This window comes from Trichoplusia ni, chromosome 3, assembly GCF_003590095.1.
Source record: "Trichoplusia ni isolate ovarian cell line Hi5 chromosome 3, tn1, whole genome shotgun sequence".
In the NCBI taxonomy this organism is placed as follows: Eukaryota; Metazoa; Arthropoda; class Insecta; order Lepidoptera; family Noctuidae; genus Trichoplusia; species Trichoplusia ni.
This window is the reverse complement of record NC_039480.1, coordinates 4,996,786-5,015,868: the sequence shown is the minus strand read 5'-3', so window position 1 is coordinate 5,015,868 and position 19,083 is coordinate 4,996,786. Positions and strand designations below refer to the sequence as shown.

At 35.8% G+C, this 19,083-nt stretch overlaps 2 protein-coding genes across 3 annotated transcripts in view; one reads left to right on the top strand and one right to left on the bottom strand.

Annotated features, from left to right (window-relative positions):
- The first annotated feature begins 4,093 nt into the window (after window positions 1–4,093).
- On the top strand, window positions 4,094–6,758 carry LOC113509007. Its single transcript, XM_026892242.1, has 3 exons — window positions 4,094–4,363; window positions 4,971–5,015; window positions 5,717–6,758. Exons 1-3 carry the CDS (start codon window positions 4,306–4,308, stop codon window positions 6,667–6,669), a joined length of 1,056 nt encoding a protein of 351 aa, XP_026748043.1. The 5' UTR covers window positions 4,094–4,305; the 3' UTR covers window positions 6,670–6,758.
- Window positions 6,759–7,139: 381 nt separating this feature from the next.
- LOC113509004 (zinc finger protein 62 homolog) overlaps window positions 7,140–19,083 on the bottom strand; it is a 36,512-nt gene continuing 24,568 nt past the window's right edge. For both annotated transcript variants that reach the window (XM_026892237.1, XM_026892238.1), the window contains 13 exons: window positions 18,635–18,760; window positions 17,534–17,717; window positions 16,853–17,040; window positions 16,091–16,279; window positions 15,470–15,558; window positions 14,770–14,892; window positions 14,020–14,127; window positions 13,688–13,790; window positions 13,110–13,228; window positions 12,250–12,358; window positions 10,574–10,672; window positions 9,968–10,084; window positions 7,140–8,031 (listed from right to left, as the gene is read on the bottom strand). In XM_026892237.1, coding sequence (XP_026748038.1) covers window positions 7,882–8,031; window positions 9,968–10,084; window positions 10,574–10,672; window positions 12,250–12,358; window positions 13,110–13,228; window positions 13,688–13,790; window positions 14,020–14,127; window positions 14,770–14,892; window positions 15,470–15,558; window positions 16,091–16,279; window positions 16,853–17,040; window positions 17,534–17,717; window positions 18,635–18,760 — 1,704 coding nt within the window. In that variant the 3' untranslated portion in view covers window positions 7,140–7,881. The remainder of the gene's footprint in view (window positions 8,032–9,967; window positions 10,085–10,573; window positions 10,673–12,249; window positions 12,359–13,109; window positions 13,229–13,687; window positions 13,791–14,019; window positions 14,128–14,769; window positions 14,893–15,469; window positions 15,559–16,090; window positions 16,280–16,852; window positions 17,041–17,533; window positions 17,718–18,634; window positions 18,761–19,083) is intronic.

Sequence of the window (19,083 nt, the reverse complement as noted above, 5' to 3'; positions counted from 1 at the left end):
TAATTGCTCACCATCATCCTCGCCTTTTCCTAAATTTTTTGAGGTCGCTTCCTAATCGGATTCAGCTAAGTACCAGTGTTTTACAAGGAGCGACTGCCTATCTGTCCTCCTCAACACAGTTACCTGGGCAACACGATACCCCTTAGTGAGACTGGTTGTCCGGCTTTCAAGCTTTTGACTACCTGTAACGACTGTCAAAGATGTAGGAATAACAATGGGGTCCTTCAAAGTAAAGTGTTTTCCGACATAGATGGACCACGGACCGACCTTCTCCAATGTGGCTTAACCTGTGATCGATCAACTTATTTATGCAGTTATAGCTTAGCCTCGAGCTCCTTCAAATAACTAGGTTCATGATTCCAAAAAAATATCACTCCACGACTTACTATTTTAAAAATAATAAATTAGTATTGTAATGTTAATACAAAAGTCAGCCAAAAGTAAATGGGCTGTAAAGCAGCCCAAGAACGGGATCTACGTATTAACGCTGGTGAAACCGCGGGTCACAGCTAGTTATCTAGAGGTAAATATGCCAGTTTTTGATAATATTACGAAAAAAATAAATGTTTAAACTCAAATAAGAAATTTTATTACTAGCTATAAATTATGTGTAATTTGTAAAATCAAAAATAAAATGACAAAATAGTATTTCGTTATCTTTATTATTTTTATTTTTTTTGTCACATAAAAATTTTATGTGACAAAAAAATAATAAAATAAGACGAAAACTTGATACGGTCAGATAATGACATTGACAACTTGAAATGAATGACATATAAAAATGACGTTAGGTTTTTTGAAAATTTATTTTTTAAGGATTCTTAAACCAAAGAGTTTAATCCTTAAAAAGGCCGCTTTTGTAAGGCGACTAAAAAATCACCGTGTATAAATTGTTTTGACGTTCAAAAGTGCCATATACTGGTCTAATTGAAGTAAAGAATTTGACTTTGACTTTATAAACACGAAATTTCACGCAAAAACCACTGAACGGATTTAGACGGCAGTTGGTACGCAGATAGATTTCGACTACAATTAACACGTTTCTCTGGGATCAGTTTTGATTTGTTAGGGGCGGACCCGCGGGCTACGGCTTGTCTAATATATTGCTACAATCATTTTCATCATCGGCCTAGCCTTTTCCCAACTATATTGGGGTCGGCTTCCAGTCTAACCGGTTTCAGCTGAGTACCTGTGTTTTACAAGGAGCGACTGCCTATCTGACCTCCTCAACCCAGTTACCTAGGCAACACGATACCCCTTGGTTAGACTGGCTGTCAGACTTTTCAAGCTTCTGACTACCTGTAACGACTGTCAAAGATGTAGGAATAACAGCCGGGACCCACAATTTAAAGTGCCTTCCGAAACACGGAGGAACTCGTTATGACAAAGATGTTCACCCATCTACGGACCAACCGTGTCAAGCATAGCTTAACCTGTGATCGTTTCACTTATGCGTTTATAGCTTAGCCACGAGCTAAGCTATATATTGCTACAATAATTTACAAAAATATAACTAATATATTTAAAAACTTGTTAAATTAATTAAGGCTGGTAATTAACAGATAAAACAAGAGTCATTCGTATTTGTAATTGAATAAACAGAAAATTTACATCAATAAAATAGTTAACTTAGGTAATAGTTAATCTTGTAAACTACAAGTTGCCTAACAATTTGCTATCGACGGCGATAGTATGAAAAAACAAAACTATACGCGTCTAGCCTTGGCCCCGATTCCGCTATTTATAATGGCCGATGAATAAATGGCAATTGCGAATTTAATTCAATTCCCATTGATTCATCGGTCATCCTTAATAGGAGAATTGCCCGAATTCTGCTATTAAGAAACTGTTTTAATCTATATCAATACTTCTATACTAATATATAAAGCTGGAGAGTTTGTTTGTTTGTTTGACCGCGCTAATCTCAGGAACTACTGGTCCAAATTGAAAAATTATTTTTGTGTTGAACAGAACATTCATCGAGGAAGGTTTTAGGCTATAAACCATCACGCTGCGACTAATAGGAGCGAAGATACAATGGAAAATGTGGAAAAAAACAGGGCAGATATAAATTATAACTTATATCTTCTAACCACGCGGACGAAGTCGCGGGCAACAGCTAGTTAGTGATAAAACGACTGTTTTATCGTACTAAACCTACTAATATTGTGTGTAACCACGAAAGTTTTGTGTATGTATTATTCTATGCCATCACTATCACACAGCGCCATCTAGTCTCAAACTAAGCAAAGCTTGTATTATGAGTACTAGACAACAGATAAACATACTTATACATTTCTTAATATCTACATTTATAATGTAAATCAATTTCACCCAGACTCAGAACAAATGATCATTTGTACTGGGTGGGAATCGAACCAACGACCTCCGGTATACCAGTCAGGGTCACTAACCACTAGACCAACAGGCCGGACAAATTAATACGAAATGCAATGCCTTTAGGTCACTTAAATATAAAACTTTGAAAAATAAATGCAAAATTTGTTCACATCGAAAACAATTGAAGACAACAAAACATTATTTTTTCAAATAGTATCTTTGTAAATCCTTATTAAATAATGACGTGTAACGTGTGACAATGTGACGGATCGAAACGCGTAAATAATTTATGCAAACGTCAATTGAGTACAATTTGTTTATATTTTGCATATGCATGCATATTAGGGGCATATCATAAGTAAAATAAAGTTTTTAATGTTATTTAAATAATGCAAAACATATAATATGCCAGAACTAAGAAACACCAAAAATCTATAGAAGTCAAATTCATTAAAAAAAAACATATTTTTTTATGAATTTGACTTTTAGTTCTTTTTAATTCCTTGAGTCACAAACATTCAAGTGACTTCTAGTGAAGATATTACCTAATGCTTGTCGTACGCGGGGATCAAACCCGTTGCACGTTGACGTCGCGGTCGTTTCGAAAAAAGGATCTACCTAAAACCAATTCTAAAACTTGTAATGGCCCTATTAAACCTCTTTCGGTACAATTTAGATAATTTTGAACCTTTCCTGACAGTTTACGAAGTAGGTTTATAATAAATTTACTAATTTATAGCGAACGTCATACATTAAGTACATCATTATTAAAAAATAGGATTTAATACCTATAAATTCGTCATAAAAATAATAAACAAGTTTTTTAATTTTATTTTTAAGTGTCATTTTTGAGTTTTTAAATAGGGATGATGACTGGGTATATAACAAAAAATCTCATTAGTCCCTCAGTTAGATAGGTAATTGAAAAGTATGAGACACGTATTTTTTCCTTTTTCAGAAAAAGTAGAATTGACAAAAATTTACTTCTCTAAAGTTTAGGAGACGGGGCTTGTGTCGTAACGATATCGATATGGTAAAATTTATACTTAATCGTGACGTCACGCGTAAGTTTCATACACTGTAATTTGGTCAATTTATGTTTGCGGGACAAATTAAAAAATACGTATCCATTATTATACAAAAAACTACAAGACGGACACTGCAAAAAAAAAATTGTCATCATCCCTATTGCCTGATTTTGGTTTAAGTTAAAACTTAAGACAGCTTTGTAACGACCTAAATAATAATTAATACTTACCTATGGTCAGTTTTACTCCTCTTTCTGGCGGTTTCAATTGTGAACCCTTTACTCAGCTTTCATTAATGTTCGCCTAAAGTTTATAACGAGGTCCTCCGTGTTTCAGAAGGTACGTTAAACAGTGGGTCCCGGCTGTTACTCATACTTCTTTGACTCTCATTACAGGTAGTCGGAAGCTAGAAAGTCTGACAACCAGTCTGACTAAGGGGTATCGTGTTGACCAGGTAACTGGGTTGAGAAGGTCAGATAGGCAGTCGCTCCTTGTACAACACTGGTACTTAGCTGAATCCGGTGAGCCGGGGAACTGTCAAATCAAATCTGAAAACTACAGCCATTACCTACCAAAATGGGATTCAGAAATCGTATTCTCATAATCCACGATAACATTGAGGTTTACTCACTCGTGTTTATCGGGATTGCCCAATGCCCGACTAGTTTCAGACCCAACTGGAGTCCTTAATCATGAGCTGACGCGGCGGGCGAGCGAGTCAAAAATACGCGTGATTAAACCGTTGCATCATTTAATAATGAATCAGTCTCACGATAGTTTCTATAAAATTGTTCGAATAAAGTTTTGACTGCGTTCTAAACCGTTTTATTGCTGAAATCGAATTGAAATTTTGCGGAACGATCACATAAAATGCACGTTCATTATTGAGCAATCCACTTGGATTATTGAAAACAAAATATAATAATAATATGGTAAAATGAAGGGTTATTGTCGAAATATGAAGATTATAATTTTGACAACGTATTTATGCGTCGGTAAGTATTTTAACTTTAATCAATTTTTTTTTCAATAAATACAAACAAAGATTAAGCTAATTAATAGACTAAAGAATTAAATCTTTGTGTTGCGGGGATTTTATACATGCACAAAGACACCCAGACTCGGAACAAGCATTCGTGGATCACACAAATGCTTGTCCTACGCGGGGATCGAACCTGCAACCCTGAATGCTCATTCAGCGCAGTTGTTTCAATTTATTGAATAATGAGTACCAGAAAACTGACAAAAAACTTAAATATTACCTAATACATATGTAACATAGATTAATTAGCCTGGTTAGGAACCGAACCCACTAGGCTAACAAACAATCCAGTCGAATTTCCCAAGGCTCAATGCAACAACAGGTTGAATAAATATTTAATATTTAACAGTTTGTTGTAATTCTTACTAAATTACCTGTTCATTAATCGACGAATATAAGAAAAGAAAAAGCTTTGCAAGTGTTTTTATGTGTTTGTATGTTTGGTACCTCTTCACTCTCAAACGGCTGGACCGATTTTGATAAAATTTAAATTGGAGATAGCTTGGTACCACACTGTTTACTATTAACCTGACTGTCTTAAAAGAGGCTTGTTTTTTCAGCTATAACTGACATCTACGCGGGTGGAACAGGACCGTCGAAAACTGGTCAGTATTAAAAGTACAAAATAGTAAATATATAAAATAGGAAATACATTAACAAAGGACGAAAATTCAGTTATAGGTTGTCTCACGTTTTCATACACAAATTTTTCTTGTTTGTTTGTTTGTTTGTTTGTCGTTCCGGTGGGACTTTTGCAACTCAATTTTGAGGCACTTCCCGATAAGCCAACAGGCTGAAATTTTCAGCGTAGCTTTAAACCCGATGACAATGCGATTTACAACTATAAAAACGACTGGACCGATTTTGATAAAATTTCAATGGAGTGACATTTAAAAACGTATGTTTTTGCTTACATCTATGACAGTCGTTACAGGTAGTTAGTAGCTAGAAAACTACCAGTCTAACTAAGGGGTATCGTGTTGTCCAGGTAACTGGGTTGAGGAGGTCAGATACGTAGTCGCTCCTTGTAAAACACTGGTACTTAGCTGAATCCGGTTCGACTGGAAGCCGACCCCAACATAGTTGGGAAAAGGATAGGATGATGATGATCAACGACTCTATTGAGTAGCATCTCTATAATATTGGTAAATGTATTCTTATCAAGTCCAGAAAATATTCAGAATAGCAATAGACTCAATCTATTTCTGCATAATATGCAGTGTTTCAGTATCTATTCTAATCGTCTTAGGTTAATTCTTCTTATGAGTTTTGGGCTAAGGCCAAAACAAATTGTTTTTTTTTTCAGGTGTAAAAGTAAACCCGCCACCAAGGAGTGTCAATGTAGCTCTAGAAACATCATTTCTTTTCGAACCAAAAGACGTCAACGAAAACATATCGTTCATCCAAAATATAAAAGTGTTTTTAGACAAGCTCTACAAGATACTAGCGCCCCAAGCACAAGAAATCCAACAATTCCGAGCTTACGACAACAATAAAAACGAACGCATCAGCTTCACAGATTTCATAAAAAAACTCGGCGACAGCTTTCTCAATTTCACCGGTCCCAAAGCCAAAGACGCTGTCAAAGTTTTAAAAAGTGAAGTGTCAAAAATTTATAACCAAACGCATTCTACGATAAATGAGGTTATACCGGACTTCGGCGTTAAACAATACATTAAGGATACTATTAAAAAATGGGCGAATGAGGATGTGCCAACATTAAAAGATAAATTAAAGAAGATAATTAACGACAACAACCCTCTACTAACAACTTTCGCGCGACGATTAAATGATTATTACACAGAAGACGATATTAAGAAACTTAACAAACTTTTAAAGAAACTAAATCACCATTTGGAAAATGATATGGATACTTCGAAAATTGTTAGAGACGCTATAGACATAGGTATACACGAAAAGTTCAAAAAATTAAACACAACTTCAAAAATTAGTTTAATGAATGATATGAAGTTACTCTCCGAATTCATAAGTCAAACGAAACCGAAAGACAACACTAAAGTCATTTTAAAAAGGGCAAACGACATGTTTTCTGATGAGAAAGACTTGCCGGGGTCGGGCAACGACAGCTTGGATCGAGATGAGATTTATAACGAGTTGAAGCGAACCATCGGGAAGAAATTAAGACTTGCTAATGAGAGAATGAGAGCGAATGAGAAAAAAGGTGTGAATGCAAACGAAATTGTAGTTGACAATATGGAATTGTTGGTGCAATCACATAAAAAACCTGATGATGAATAATTCGGAGTTTTATTGTATATCCTTATTTAAACGTCGTTGTTTGCAAATTATTAAACAAAACATCACTGTAAATAACAATAGGTCGCCATTTTTTTAACGAAATTTTGTTTAACACAACATTTACTTATTGAATTAGATTGCGTGCAATTGTTTCAAAAATCTGTTTGTATTAACTTCTGGAATTGATCATATTATGGTCCACTTTTAAACTCCTAGTCTATGGTAACGGCAAACTAGAGTGAATAGAGGTATTTTTCGGGTGGACAGAAACAAAATTTTCGGACGTAATACAAGACAAAATAATAAGATTATATGAGAATTCTCAAGCTGTTATGCAATATTCATAAAACGTGTTTAAGTATTTTTATGTAGGCAAATGCATGCGACCCCGTAAAATACCACTATTTCCTATTCACCCCGTTTTACGGTGCAAAAAATAATAGTCAAAAAATTTCAAATACTTTGTTTATTGCACAATACAAAACTACTACATATGAATAAATATGATTTTATAATTACAATGATTTATACGTTATAGTAGACAAGGAACGACCATTATTACATCGCATTAAGGCGTAGCCTCATAGTCGCTCGTCGCTCGTTTGCAGCGACAAATCTGATCACGTGATATGTAGCGATAAAGCTCAAAATGTTGAGCTTTGTCGCTGGGATAAGATCATAGGTAATGAATTTAGTGTAGAATAGAGAAAAGAAAAACGATCGAGACTGAGCGGCGAGACAAGTCGATACAAAATGGTACTGTGACGGTCTCTAAATTAATTCCCGTAAATAACGGCATCGAAAAATCGAAAAAATGAAACATCAATATATCGTTATTTTTGTGCAATTCTATTTCCTTAATTTGTATCACTACCACGGGGTACGAATGAGGTTAGAAAATCAGCAACACAGGGTCGCGGGAAATCTAAAATGGAGCCACGTGATCATAATATTTGTCGCTGGATACGAGCGACGAGCGACTCCATGAGGCCGCGCCAGGTATCGAGGGACGAGCGACTGCATGAAGCAGGGACTTTTCGAGTCGCGGGAAATTTAAAATAGGGTCATGTGGCATGAAAGAAGGCATGAAGGTACACCTTGGATCAACAAATAAAGTTTTGATCCGACTTCATCATAGTAATATTTTTGCAGCTACAACAGAGAAAAAGGGGTCGAAATTTCGAGGAAACTGTCTTAATATAATTAATGCCTTTATATAACGAAACCTCTGTCTGTATATAACATGGATACGTTCCTGTACGGGTCGACAGGTTCACAGCTATCCGGTATCGTCACTTCCGGTGGTTTTTCGTCTTTCCGCTTGCATATGGGGTAACGTTTGGATTTGATGTTCAGATGTACCTGCGAAGAAGAATAAACTGATATTTATCTTATTTATATTATAAACGCGAAAGATTGTATGTATGCAGGGCCGGATTTCGGGGCCCAGAGGCGTCGGGCCAACAAAGGAGTGGAGGCACCCTCGGTCCAAATTTTTTTCATTCGCTTTTTTTTAGATGCTTACCTTGGCCATAATTATTCAGACAGGCACTGTCACTCTTATAGTGTCAATAATGTGGGCTTGTACCTTGGTTTCTACATTTTTATCGGGAGTGCTGGGCACTGGCCTAAAGTGCCTTATGGATAATTCAGCACTGTATGCATAGATGTTTGTTCCTCTTTAACGCAAAAACTACTGAACGGATTTAAACGAAACTTGGTACACTCGCGTGTTATCTTTAAAATATAATAAAAAACACATTTTGCCATTAATTAAGGGCCGAAACACATAACCGCGTTGCGACGCCGCATCGCTACACTCGGCAGTTTGCGTTGCGGTGTCGTGAAAATGAGCGTTTTTGTACGACAGGGTAACCGTCGTTATTTTTCACTGTGAATAGAAAGTGTCTCCGCCATGGACCATTGTGAGAAACTAATTGCTTATTTGTAGAGGGCATGACTTTGCTATAAAAAAGTCACAAAGAAGATACAGGATACATCCATTGACTAAGGCTATGAATCCCATGGCGAGTACTTTTCTCGAAAATCGTGTTTTTTTATCTCTCACACAACTGGAATTTGTTACATTTTCGTCGGCATCCTCGCCTCATATCGGGACCACATTCATAGCACCGAATGCGGACGCCGTGGGTAGGCGAGAAACACTTAGAAGTTTCCATTATTAGTAATTTATAGAGATGCGCCGAATAACTATTCGGTATTCGGTATTCGGCTTATTCGGCAATTTTTTCACTATTCGTATTCGGCCGAATTATTCGGTTTGGTGCCGAATATATTCGGTTCTTTTTTTCTCCGCCACATTACCCGATGTAGAACTAAAAGATATAACTTATTCTATTTTAAGTCTACGGAATACTATGAAAAAAATGTTGAATTAAGATAATAAAATAAAAGCAAATAACTTTAACTCAGTGTTAATTTTTAACCAAAAATCAACATGTTTCTTTCTTAAACAACATCATTTTACTTACAACTTTCTAGTCAATATTTATTTAAAAAAGATATTTCAACCATAGGACAAGATAATAATCCCTACTAATATTATAAATGCGAAAGTAACTCTGTCTATCTGTCTGTTACGCTTTCACGTCTAAACCACTGAACTGATTTTATTGAAATTTGGTACAGAGATAGAGTTGACCTTGAGAAAGAATATAGGATAGTTTTTATCCCGGACTTTTGAAGAGTTCTCTTGGAAACGTGATATAACCGTCCTCGACACGGGCGAAGCCGCGGGCGAAAAGCTAGTAATATTTATTTCTGAAACTAAACAGTTAACACTTAAAAAATAACAGTTTTTAAAATGTTTAATCTTGCGGGCAGCAAGTAAGGACATGTTAAAACCTGTTTACGCAACGAGGCAAAAAAAAATAGAACCGAATAGTTCGGCCGAATATTCGGTTCGGTAAACTTTAAACCGAATAGTATTCGGCATTCGGTTATTCGGTAAAACCACTATTCGGCGCATCTCTAGTAATTTAATATGTATGTATTTACTAGCTGACCCAGCGAACGTTGTTTTGCCTAGTAAATTATTTCTAGTAACATGTATTTTTTAATGCCACATTATATAAAATAAAAACGAAAAAAAAATCGCCCAAGATCTAAAAAAAATAATTTTAGTGTGAGCAACCCTTAACACTTAGGGGTATGAAAAATAGATGTTAGTCGATTCTCAGACCTACTGAACACGCATATAAAATTTGGTGAAAATCGGTTAAGCCGTTTCGGAGGAGTACGGTAACTAACATCGTGACACGGGAGTTTTATATATTACCTGTCTATTATGCTTATATAAATTAGACTGTTGCGAAAACGTTGTCGGACAATATTCACAAATGAAAGGACGTTCACCAGTGTGAGTGCGAATGTGAGATTCCAGTTGGACTTTAGTCTGAAAACAAATAAATAAAATTAGCTAGTAATATTATAAACGCGAAAGTTTGTATTTTTGTTCCACAACTTTGATATAACGCCATCTCGTCTCAAACTAAGCAGAGCTTGTATTATGAGTACTAGACAACTGATAAACATACTTATGTATTTATAAATACATACATAATATAGATAATTACACCCAGATAGGCCTGTTGGTCTAGTGGTTAGTGATACTGCTATACCGGAGGTTGTGGATTCGATTCCCACCCAGGACAAATGTTTGTGTGTTGAGCACGATCATTTGTTCTGTGTCTGGGTGTAATTTATTATGTATGTAGAAATATATAAGTATGTTTATCAGTGTCTAGTATTCATAATACGAGCTTTGCTTAGTTTGAGACTAGATGGCGTTGTGTGAGAGATGTGGAATGTTATTACATTAACTACATACATTAAAACCACTTTAAATCTAGAGTTATTTACCAAGAACTTATTTGATACTTACAGGAAATCCTTTCCCACAGTGATGACACATTTTATTATTCGGTCTTCCTTTGTGGACGTTGCGAATGTGCTGATCTAATCCCACGCGGTTTTTGGATGGCTGTAACAAACATACACACATTCACAAACACTCCGATACTTTTCCATGACTATAGTTTAAGGCCAACGAGACGAGATAAAAAGAATGTAAACAAATTTTCAGGGGTTCATAACATTTTTATTTAATTATTTAATGATATAACGGTTTACTCACGCGTATTTATCGGGGTAGCGCGGCCGCTGACGTCAGTTCGACTCGCGATCCCGCCGCGTCTGCTCATGATTAAGGACTCCGGTTGGGTCCGAAACTAGTCGGGCTACCCCGATAAATACGCGTGAGTAAACCGTAACATCATTTAATAATGAATCAGTCTCACGAGTTATTTTTATTTCAATAAACGATTATAAAGTTAGAATTTTGACAAAAATGAAGGAATGAACTTGTTCACAACATGGCGGACCAAATGTTGACAACTGCCGTACTGACTGCTTTCTTGTAACACAAAACACATAACGACAGCTGTCATCGAACAACTCACGCCATAACTGCGCTTACGAGTGATAAGGACAGGGATAATAATCCCTCGCTATCGCAATGTAACTCAGTGACTGTCCGCTTGTTTACGTTTTTATATCGTCTCGTTGGCCTTAGTACACTCAAACATCTTTGACAGTCGTTACAGGTAGTCAGATGCTTGAAAGTCTGACAACCAGTCTAACCAATCGTGGTTATCTGTTGCCCAGGTAACTGGGTTGAGGAGGTCAGATAGGCAGTCGCTCCTTGTAAAACACTGGTACTTAGCTGAAACCGATTAGACTGGAAGCCGACCCCAACATAGTTGGGAAAAGGCTGGGGTGATGATGATGACTTCAGCATTTATTATATTAAGTATGATATTTGTCAATCGCAAACACGGATGAGTTGAACTATTTGTATTTAATTCATAAATAACTAATAGGGCATTTGACAAAAGTTTTTTGGAAATCTGTTTAATCCGTTAAACAGATTTCCAAAAAATATTGGACCATACAAAAAATAATGTGATACGGTGATTTCAAATCTCGTGTGACGTCCCATACAAGTACGCTATTTACTAGCAAGTGATGTTACTAGCCCCCACTACCATATATTTCATCATCTTAAGTGCTTTTAATCTTCCTAACGTTTTACTTCAAATTAAAAATACGTGTTCAAAATTCTTTTTAATACTTTCTGACTTATAGTACATACAGATATATACTATTAGGCTAGCTGTCCCCTGCGAACTACGTAACGCCTAACAGTCGCTGATAACAGTGCAGATAAAACACATATTTCTTGCAACTTTTCCATATTTTGTCAACCGTTTAAACCTCCCCTGGACTTTCACGAATATTTCAAAACTAAAATGAGCCAAATCGGTTCAGCCGTTCTCGAGTTTAGAGAGACCAACGAACAGCAATTCACTTTTTTATATAAAGATTTAGTAAAAAACCATCGGGATCTCGGGTCGAGTCTGGATGAGGCTAACACAGGACCGTAGAAATTGGCACGAGAAAGGGGAGGCCTATGCCCAGCAGTGGGAGGATAAAGGCTGTGGATGATGATGATAATGAAAAAACCATATGGTTGACTTTTAATACTTAATTATGACTTACCTTTAGACAAATATGGCATTGGTAAGTCTTATGTAAGTGTTTTTCTTCAATATGATCGCGTAGCTTAGTTTTATCGGCGAACCTCTTGTTGCAATGATCGCATATGAACCTAGAATATATAATAAAACATATTATTATAATATACGTAAATTATGGTATATAAATGTGAACGTATGTCTGTCTGACTCGATAACGCCAAAACTACTGAAACGATTGTAATGAAATTCGGTACACGGATAGTATAGAGCCAAAGAAAGAACTAAGGATTCTTTTTGACTAGAAAAAAGAGTTGTGAGGAGAACTTTTTTTAAATGGTGCGGCTTTAAAATTTGACTTTAATATTGATTATTTAAAATAATAAAATGTGTTCTATTAAGCTTTAAAGTTTGACACAAATATCGTTTATTTAAAATATCAAGAACCACCGCACACTGTAAACTGAAGTCCACAGGGACGCAGTCGCGGGCAACAGATAGTGGAAAAATAATTTCACAAATCGGTTCAGCAGTTCCTGAGATGACACCCAACAACATCTGTTTTTATTACATTTCACAAACATACAAACACAAATTTACCTCTAATCTATATCTATACTAATATATAAAGCTGAAGAGTTTGTTTGTTTCAACGCGCTAATCTCAGGAACTACTGGTTCAAATTAAAAAATACATTTTTGTGTTGAATAGACCATTCATCGAGGAAGGTTTTAGGCTATAAACCATCACGCTGCGACTAATAGGAGCGAAGGTACAATGCAAAATGTGGAAGAAACAGGGCAGGTATAAATCATAACTTATATCTTCTAACCATGCGGACGAAGCCGCGGGCAACAGCTAGTATAATATATAATGAATACTCACTTCAGCTGATCCTGTGTGACATGTTTCAAGCTGTTTTTCATGTGTCTCTGATATGAACAGAGCGATGAGAAACTAACGTTACACATTAGACAGTAGGCGGCCGCTGTAGACGACTTTGCCTGTAACCAAACAAATTTAAATTACTTTAAAATATATATTTTTATTTATAATCTACCTCACTGTGTCCCACTGCTGGGCAAAGGGCTTCCACACATCCGGCCACGGCGAATTTTATATAGCTGACCAGCAAACGTTGTTTTGCCGATTTTTTTTCTAGTTGTATGTATTTTTTAATGCCACATTATAAAAAAATAAAATCAAAAATTTTCGTCCTAAAAATAAAAAAAAAATATTTTATTGTGAGCAACCCTTATCACTTAGGGGTATGAAAAATAGATGTTGTTCTATTCTCAGACCTACCCAATATGTGTACAAAATTTCATAAAAATCGGTCGAACCGTTTCGGAGGAGTACGGTAACTGACATCGTGGCACGGGAATTTTATATATTAATTTATTGAATGATTAAATATATTGCAAAACTAAATAAAAATGAGACAGAAATAATTCAATATTTACCTTAACTTCATGTTTTTCTAAATGCCGTTTAAGACTAGTTTTCCAACGAAACACTTTATCACAAATGGTACAAGGGAACGCGTTGTGAAACTCATGGACTGCACTGTAAGAAAAATAATATATTATAAACGCGAAAGTTTGTATGTATGGATGTTTGTTCCTCCTACACTCAAAAAGCACTAAACGGATTTAGACAAAACTTGGTACACAGGTAGTTCATAACCAGGATTAAAACAAAGATTAGTTTTAATTCTGATTTTATGTTCCCGTGGGATCATTTTCGCAGTAGCAGATAATTTATACATAGAGTAATATAGACGTAGAGTACTCACAGTCTATGGTTCATGAGTCCTGCTCTATGCCTGAAGGTTTTGTCACACTCTGTGCACTGCACTCTGGCTTTATGAGTGTCTTTATGGTAACGATGTGTGTCTATAGAGCTGTAAACAAGTGATTATGTCCTTTATTATTATATCTATACTAATGTATAAAGATGAAGAGTTTGTTTGTTTGTTTGAACGCGCTAATCTCTGGAACTACTGGTTCAAATTGAAAAATTATTTTTGTGTTGAATAGACCATTCATTGAGGAAGGTTTTAGGCTATATACCACGCTGCGACTAATAGGAGCGAAGATACAATGGAAAATGTTAAAAAAAGAGGGAAAATTTTTCATCTTCGAGGGCTTCCGTTCGAAAATTCCTAACTTATATCTTCTACAAACGCGGGCGAAGTCGCGGGCAACAGCTAGTTTTAAAATATATATTAAAATGAACTTTCATCTGTGTGTCACTGTCCCATAAATTAAAACTGAAATAATAAACAGTCGCTGTCAGTCGCACGCGAGCACATATGAAAACTATCTGTAACTTTACGCTTAACAAGATTATTATAATAATTAAAAGTCTCTTATAATGAAGATAACTTAAAAAGATATAAAGAATTTTAAATTTGATTTGTTTATATTAGATTTGAATATTTTGTATTGTAAACCACAGAATTACAGTCAACAGAAAGATTAAAATTCTGTTATAAAGTTTAAAAGACTTTTAAAAAGACTAATAAATATTAATAATAACTTACTTCGATATTTTCCCACAAAGGTTACATTTATATTCCTTTAAAGATATCTCGTGCGTAGAATAATAATGTTGTTGCATTACTTTCATATCTAGAGTGCGTTTCTGACAAATACTGCATTCATATCTATAATAAAATAAAATAAAATTAACAATAAATAGGATTAAAAAGCCAAAAACCCACGTTTTTACATGTCACTCCATTAAAATTTTATCAAAATCGGTCGAGCCGTCTTTATAGTTGTAAATTGCATTGTCATCGGGTTTGAAGCTACCCTGGAAATTTAAGCCTGCTAGCTTATCGAAAAGTGCCTCGAAATTGAGTTGAAAAAATCCAACCGGAACAACAAACACACAAGAAAAGTGAGTGTATAAAAACGTGGCAAAATTAGTGTTCCAAAGCACTATCTAATAATGTTCACACAACGCCATCTAGTCTCAAACTAAGCAAAGCTTGTATTATGAGTAGTAGACAACTGATAAACATACTTATATATTTCTAAATACACACATAATATAGATAAATTACACCCAGACACAGAATAAATGATCATGAGAGGAATCAAACTCGATCCTCGCGTAGGACAAGCATTTGTGTGATCCACGAATGTTTGTCCTGAGTCTGGGTGTCTTTGTGCATGTGACTTGAATGTTTGTCAAACCCTTGCTATACAGAAAAGACAAACAATATTGTTCATACATACCTTCTCATATGTCTTTTATAATGCGCCGTAAATGATTCAACTGAAGCTATTATAGTTTTACAAATAGGACAGATATATTCACCAAGCTCCTGTAAAAGAGAAAACCTATTATCTATATCTATACTAATATATAAAGCTGAAGAGATTGTTTATTTGTTGTTGAACGCGCTAATCTCAGGAACTACAGGTTCAAATTGAAAAAATATTTTTGTGTGCAATAGACCATTCATCGAGGAAGGTTTTAGGATATATAACATTACGCTGCAACTAATAGGAGCGAAGATACAGAACCAAGATATAAATGATAAATAAATGCGGACAACATCACATACATAATTCTGAACGCAAAGTAAGTTGCTAAAGCACTTGTGTTATGGAATTCAGATACAACGAATGTACCACAAACACCCAGACCCGAGAGAGCCCGAGACAATGTACAAATGTGAATTTTTACATTGACCCGACCGGGGATCGAACCTGGGACCTCAGAGCTGGTGACGCCTTGAAACCGGTGCGTACGCCACGCGACCACGGAGATCATCAAACCATTTATACCCCACTGTTGGGCAAAATCCCACTCTTCTTCCACCTTCATTAAGAATAATGTTTAAAACTACTCACCAATGAATGTTTGGCAGTGACATGAGCTTGATACGACTTTTTATAGTTGAAGCCGATTAGACAACTCTCACATTTATACTCCGATTTGAGGTACACTTCTCTTGTCGACTCTTTCTCTCTCTCTTGCATGAGTTCCTCGTACGTCAACTCTATTGTTAGAATCTTTTGATCTGGATCTTTGAGTTTTGGCTGAAAAGGGAGAAGAAAACATTCAGATTAGAAGAACGCCTAGGTTATAAACTATCTGTTTAGCAAGTTTCCTCTAAATTCGTGTAGTGGTTTTGAATTTTTGAATTGAAGAGGTTTTGAAGTGAGAACTACTGAACGGATTTAGACGGAACGTGGTACACAGATAGTTTAAGACCAGGTTTAACACATAGGATAGTTTTTATCCCGATTTTATGTCCCCGTGGGATCATTTTTGGGAAACATGTCAGACGATACTTCGATTTTTCAATATTTTCCCACGTTTTTATACAATCACTTTCTTGTTTGTTTGTCGTCCGAATTGGGCTTTTGCAACTCAATTTTTGAGGCACTTCCCGATAAGCTAGCAGGCTGAAATTTCTTAGTGTAGCTTCAAATCAGATGACAATGCAATTTACAACTATAAAAACAGCTGGACCGATTTTGATAAACTTTGAATGGACATGACAGTGACAGTGACAGTTTGAGTGACATTTAAAAACGCGGGTGTTTAGATTTTTTAATCTTGCTTTTTTAGTCAAGTGATCTATTTCTAATAATTATTAGTAATCTCACCTTTTTCTCTGTCTTCAAATTCTTCACGATCTTCTTAGGTCTCTTTATTTTGTGTTTGACGTCAGTCTTTTTCTTTTTATCTCTCTTTATAGTACTTATTATAGTCTGGAGTTCAGAATCTAGATTTTTTGTGCAGTCTGAGCTGTCTGTTAGGGGACAATCGTCTTCTAGGTGATCTATATCTTCATCTGTAATACAAATAGACCGAAATAAATTTTATTTATACAAAGAACTCGAAAGTTTGTGATAATGATTGAGTGTTTGTTACTTTTTAACTAGACCATTGAAATGTTACATTTTTTAGGCCTAAACTTGCGTTTTTTAGAGGACGCAAGTTTATTTTCTTGTGTTTCGGACAACAACAATTGACTAAACGCAAAACTACTAAACGGATTTTGATGAAATTTTGCACACGGATAGATTATAGTCAGGAATAACATACATAGCTATCAGAGTTCATCAGTAATAGGATTTAATTTAGCCTTAAGCATACGTAACATTAATAAACTATATTTTTTTAGGAACTTTAATTAAAAAACTGATCCAAACATAACTTGACGAAATTACAGTTATTTCACAAAAAAAAAATACAACACAATCACTCCATTCAGTCCGCATTTCTCAGGTCACAAAAAACAAAAAAATAACAACGAATTACGAAAAACCTCCTTTTTAACGTACCTTTATCACTATCCCACGGATCCTTCATTTCATTTTTGACCTCATCCTTGACGCATATGACCGGCACCTCCTCAAACCCGCTACCCGCACTGCCGTCCGCCGGCGCTATGTCTACTGAGTCACTGACGTGTATCTTCAAGCGCGGAGGCCTAGTCACCTCTGAGAGGAGGCATTCGTGAAGGTTCTAGAACAGAAGAGAATAGAACTTCGTATGGTTGATACAGTAGTATCGACGCAAAAACGACGGGGTATTTGACGTGTGTGTGTATCTGTCTGTGGCATCGTAGCTGCCAAACGGGTGATCCGATTTTAATGCGGTTTTTTTGGTTTGAAAGGTATATCAGTCGACAGTGTTCTTGCGGCTATGTTTAGCGGAAATCGGTTCAGGTCTTCAAGGTCATCAGGGCGTTTGTTAGGTGTGATAGGAATGTTACACCCTCAGTTTACTTGTAAGCATTTTGTGGGATCTGATATTTGAAACACTAATGTCTTCTGGAACCCCTGAGCTGGTCTGCTGTTACGGCTCGAAGGTAGGAGACGTAACCCTGGTCTACCTTTTAGTAAACCCATCGAGTTTGGGCTCATTGAATTTGTCTTGACTAGTTCTCTTCATGTTTCTAATTTGGGTCGAGGGTTTTTAAATATTTCATTTATATTTTCTCATGATGTTTTCGTTCGCTGTTTTTAACGACGCAAAAAGAGGTGTTATAAGTTTGAAAGGTCTATTTGTCTGACTGTGGCATGAGAGTGAGACTGAGACTGATTGTGAGTGACTGACTGAGAGTGATTCTAATTTAGTTCGTTTTGTATTACAGGTAAAGTATGTATGAAATCCTTATCTTCATCTTCAATTCTTCAATAAAAAAAAACGACTCCTGCCGTAAGGTAAGGAATTGAATCCTAGTGTCGTGGGGGTTTCACAAACATTCAAATCACATGCACAAAGACACCCAGACTCAGAGCAAGCATTCATGGATCACACAAATGCTTTACGCGGGGTCAAGACAACACGTCACACAGTGGGTTAGGCGTGGTGACCTCAACCACTCAGCTATCCGTGCAGTCAATGTCTTACATACTCAATTATTATTGACCACTAACCTCATTGGTATAAGTCTGTAGTATCCTGTAGGAGTCCTGGACCTGTTCCCTGAAAGCCAAACTCTTATCTAAGAGGGCCTTGCACTCCCAGCATATGAGGAGATTGATTGAGTTCAGTTTGAAGAGCTGGAAACATATCAGGAAAGTATTGTAAAACTATTTACTATTATAACAGTATCCATTTATTTGCGTAAATGTGTTTGCACTATGTAGTAATGTAAATATGCAAATTTGTGTGTGAAAGATGAGAGTACCTATATTGTGTTTTGTTGAAAAAAAAGTGTTGTTTTTAAAGAAGACTAGTACTTACTAAATTTGTAAATAAAATGGTAAATAATCTTATAATATAAATCTAAAACTAATTTATTTCAGTGTTATATTTGATTTGATATTATTTTTCATTAAGATTTATTTTTTAATTACCTAGACAAATGGAGTACAGGCCAATA

Coding starts and splice junctions, on each gene's coding strand:
- LOC113509007 (XM_026892242.1), top strand. CDS start 4,306: ATGAAGGGTTATTGTCGAAATATGAAGATTATAATTTTGACAACGTAT. Junction 4,364..4,970: donor GACAACGTATTTATGCGTCG/GTAAGTATTTTA, acceptor TTGTTTTTTCAG/CTATAACTGACATCTACGCG. Junction 5,016..5,716: donor AACAGGACCGTCGAAAACTG/GTCAGTATTAAA, acceptor TTTTTTTTTCAG/GTGTAAAAGTAAACCCGCCA.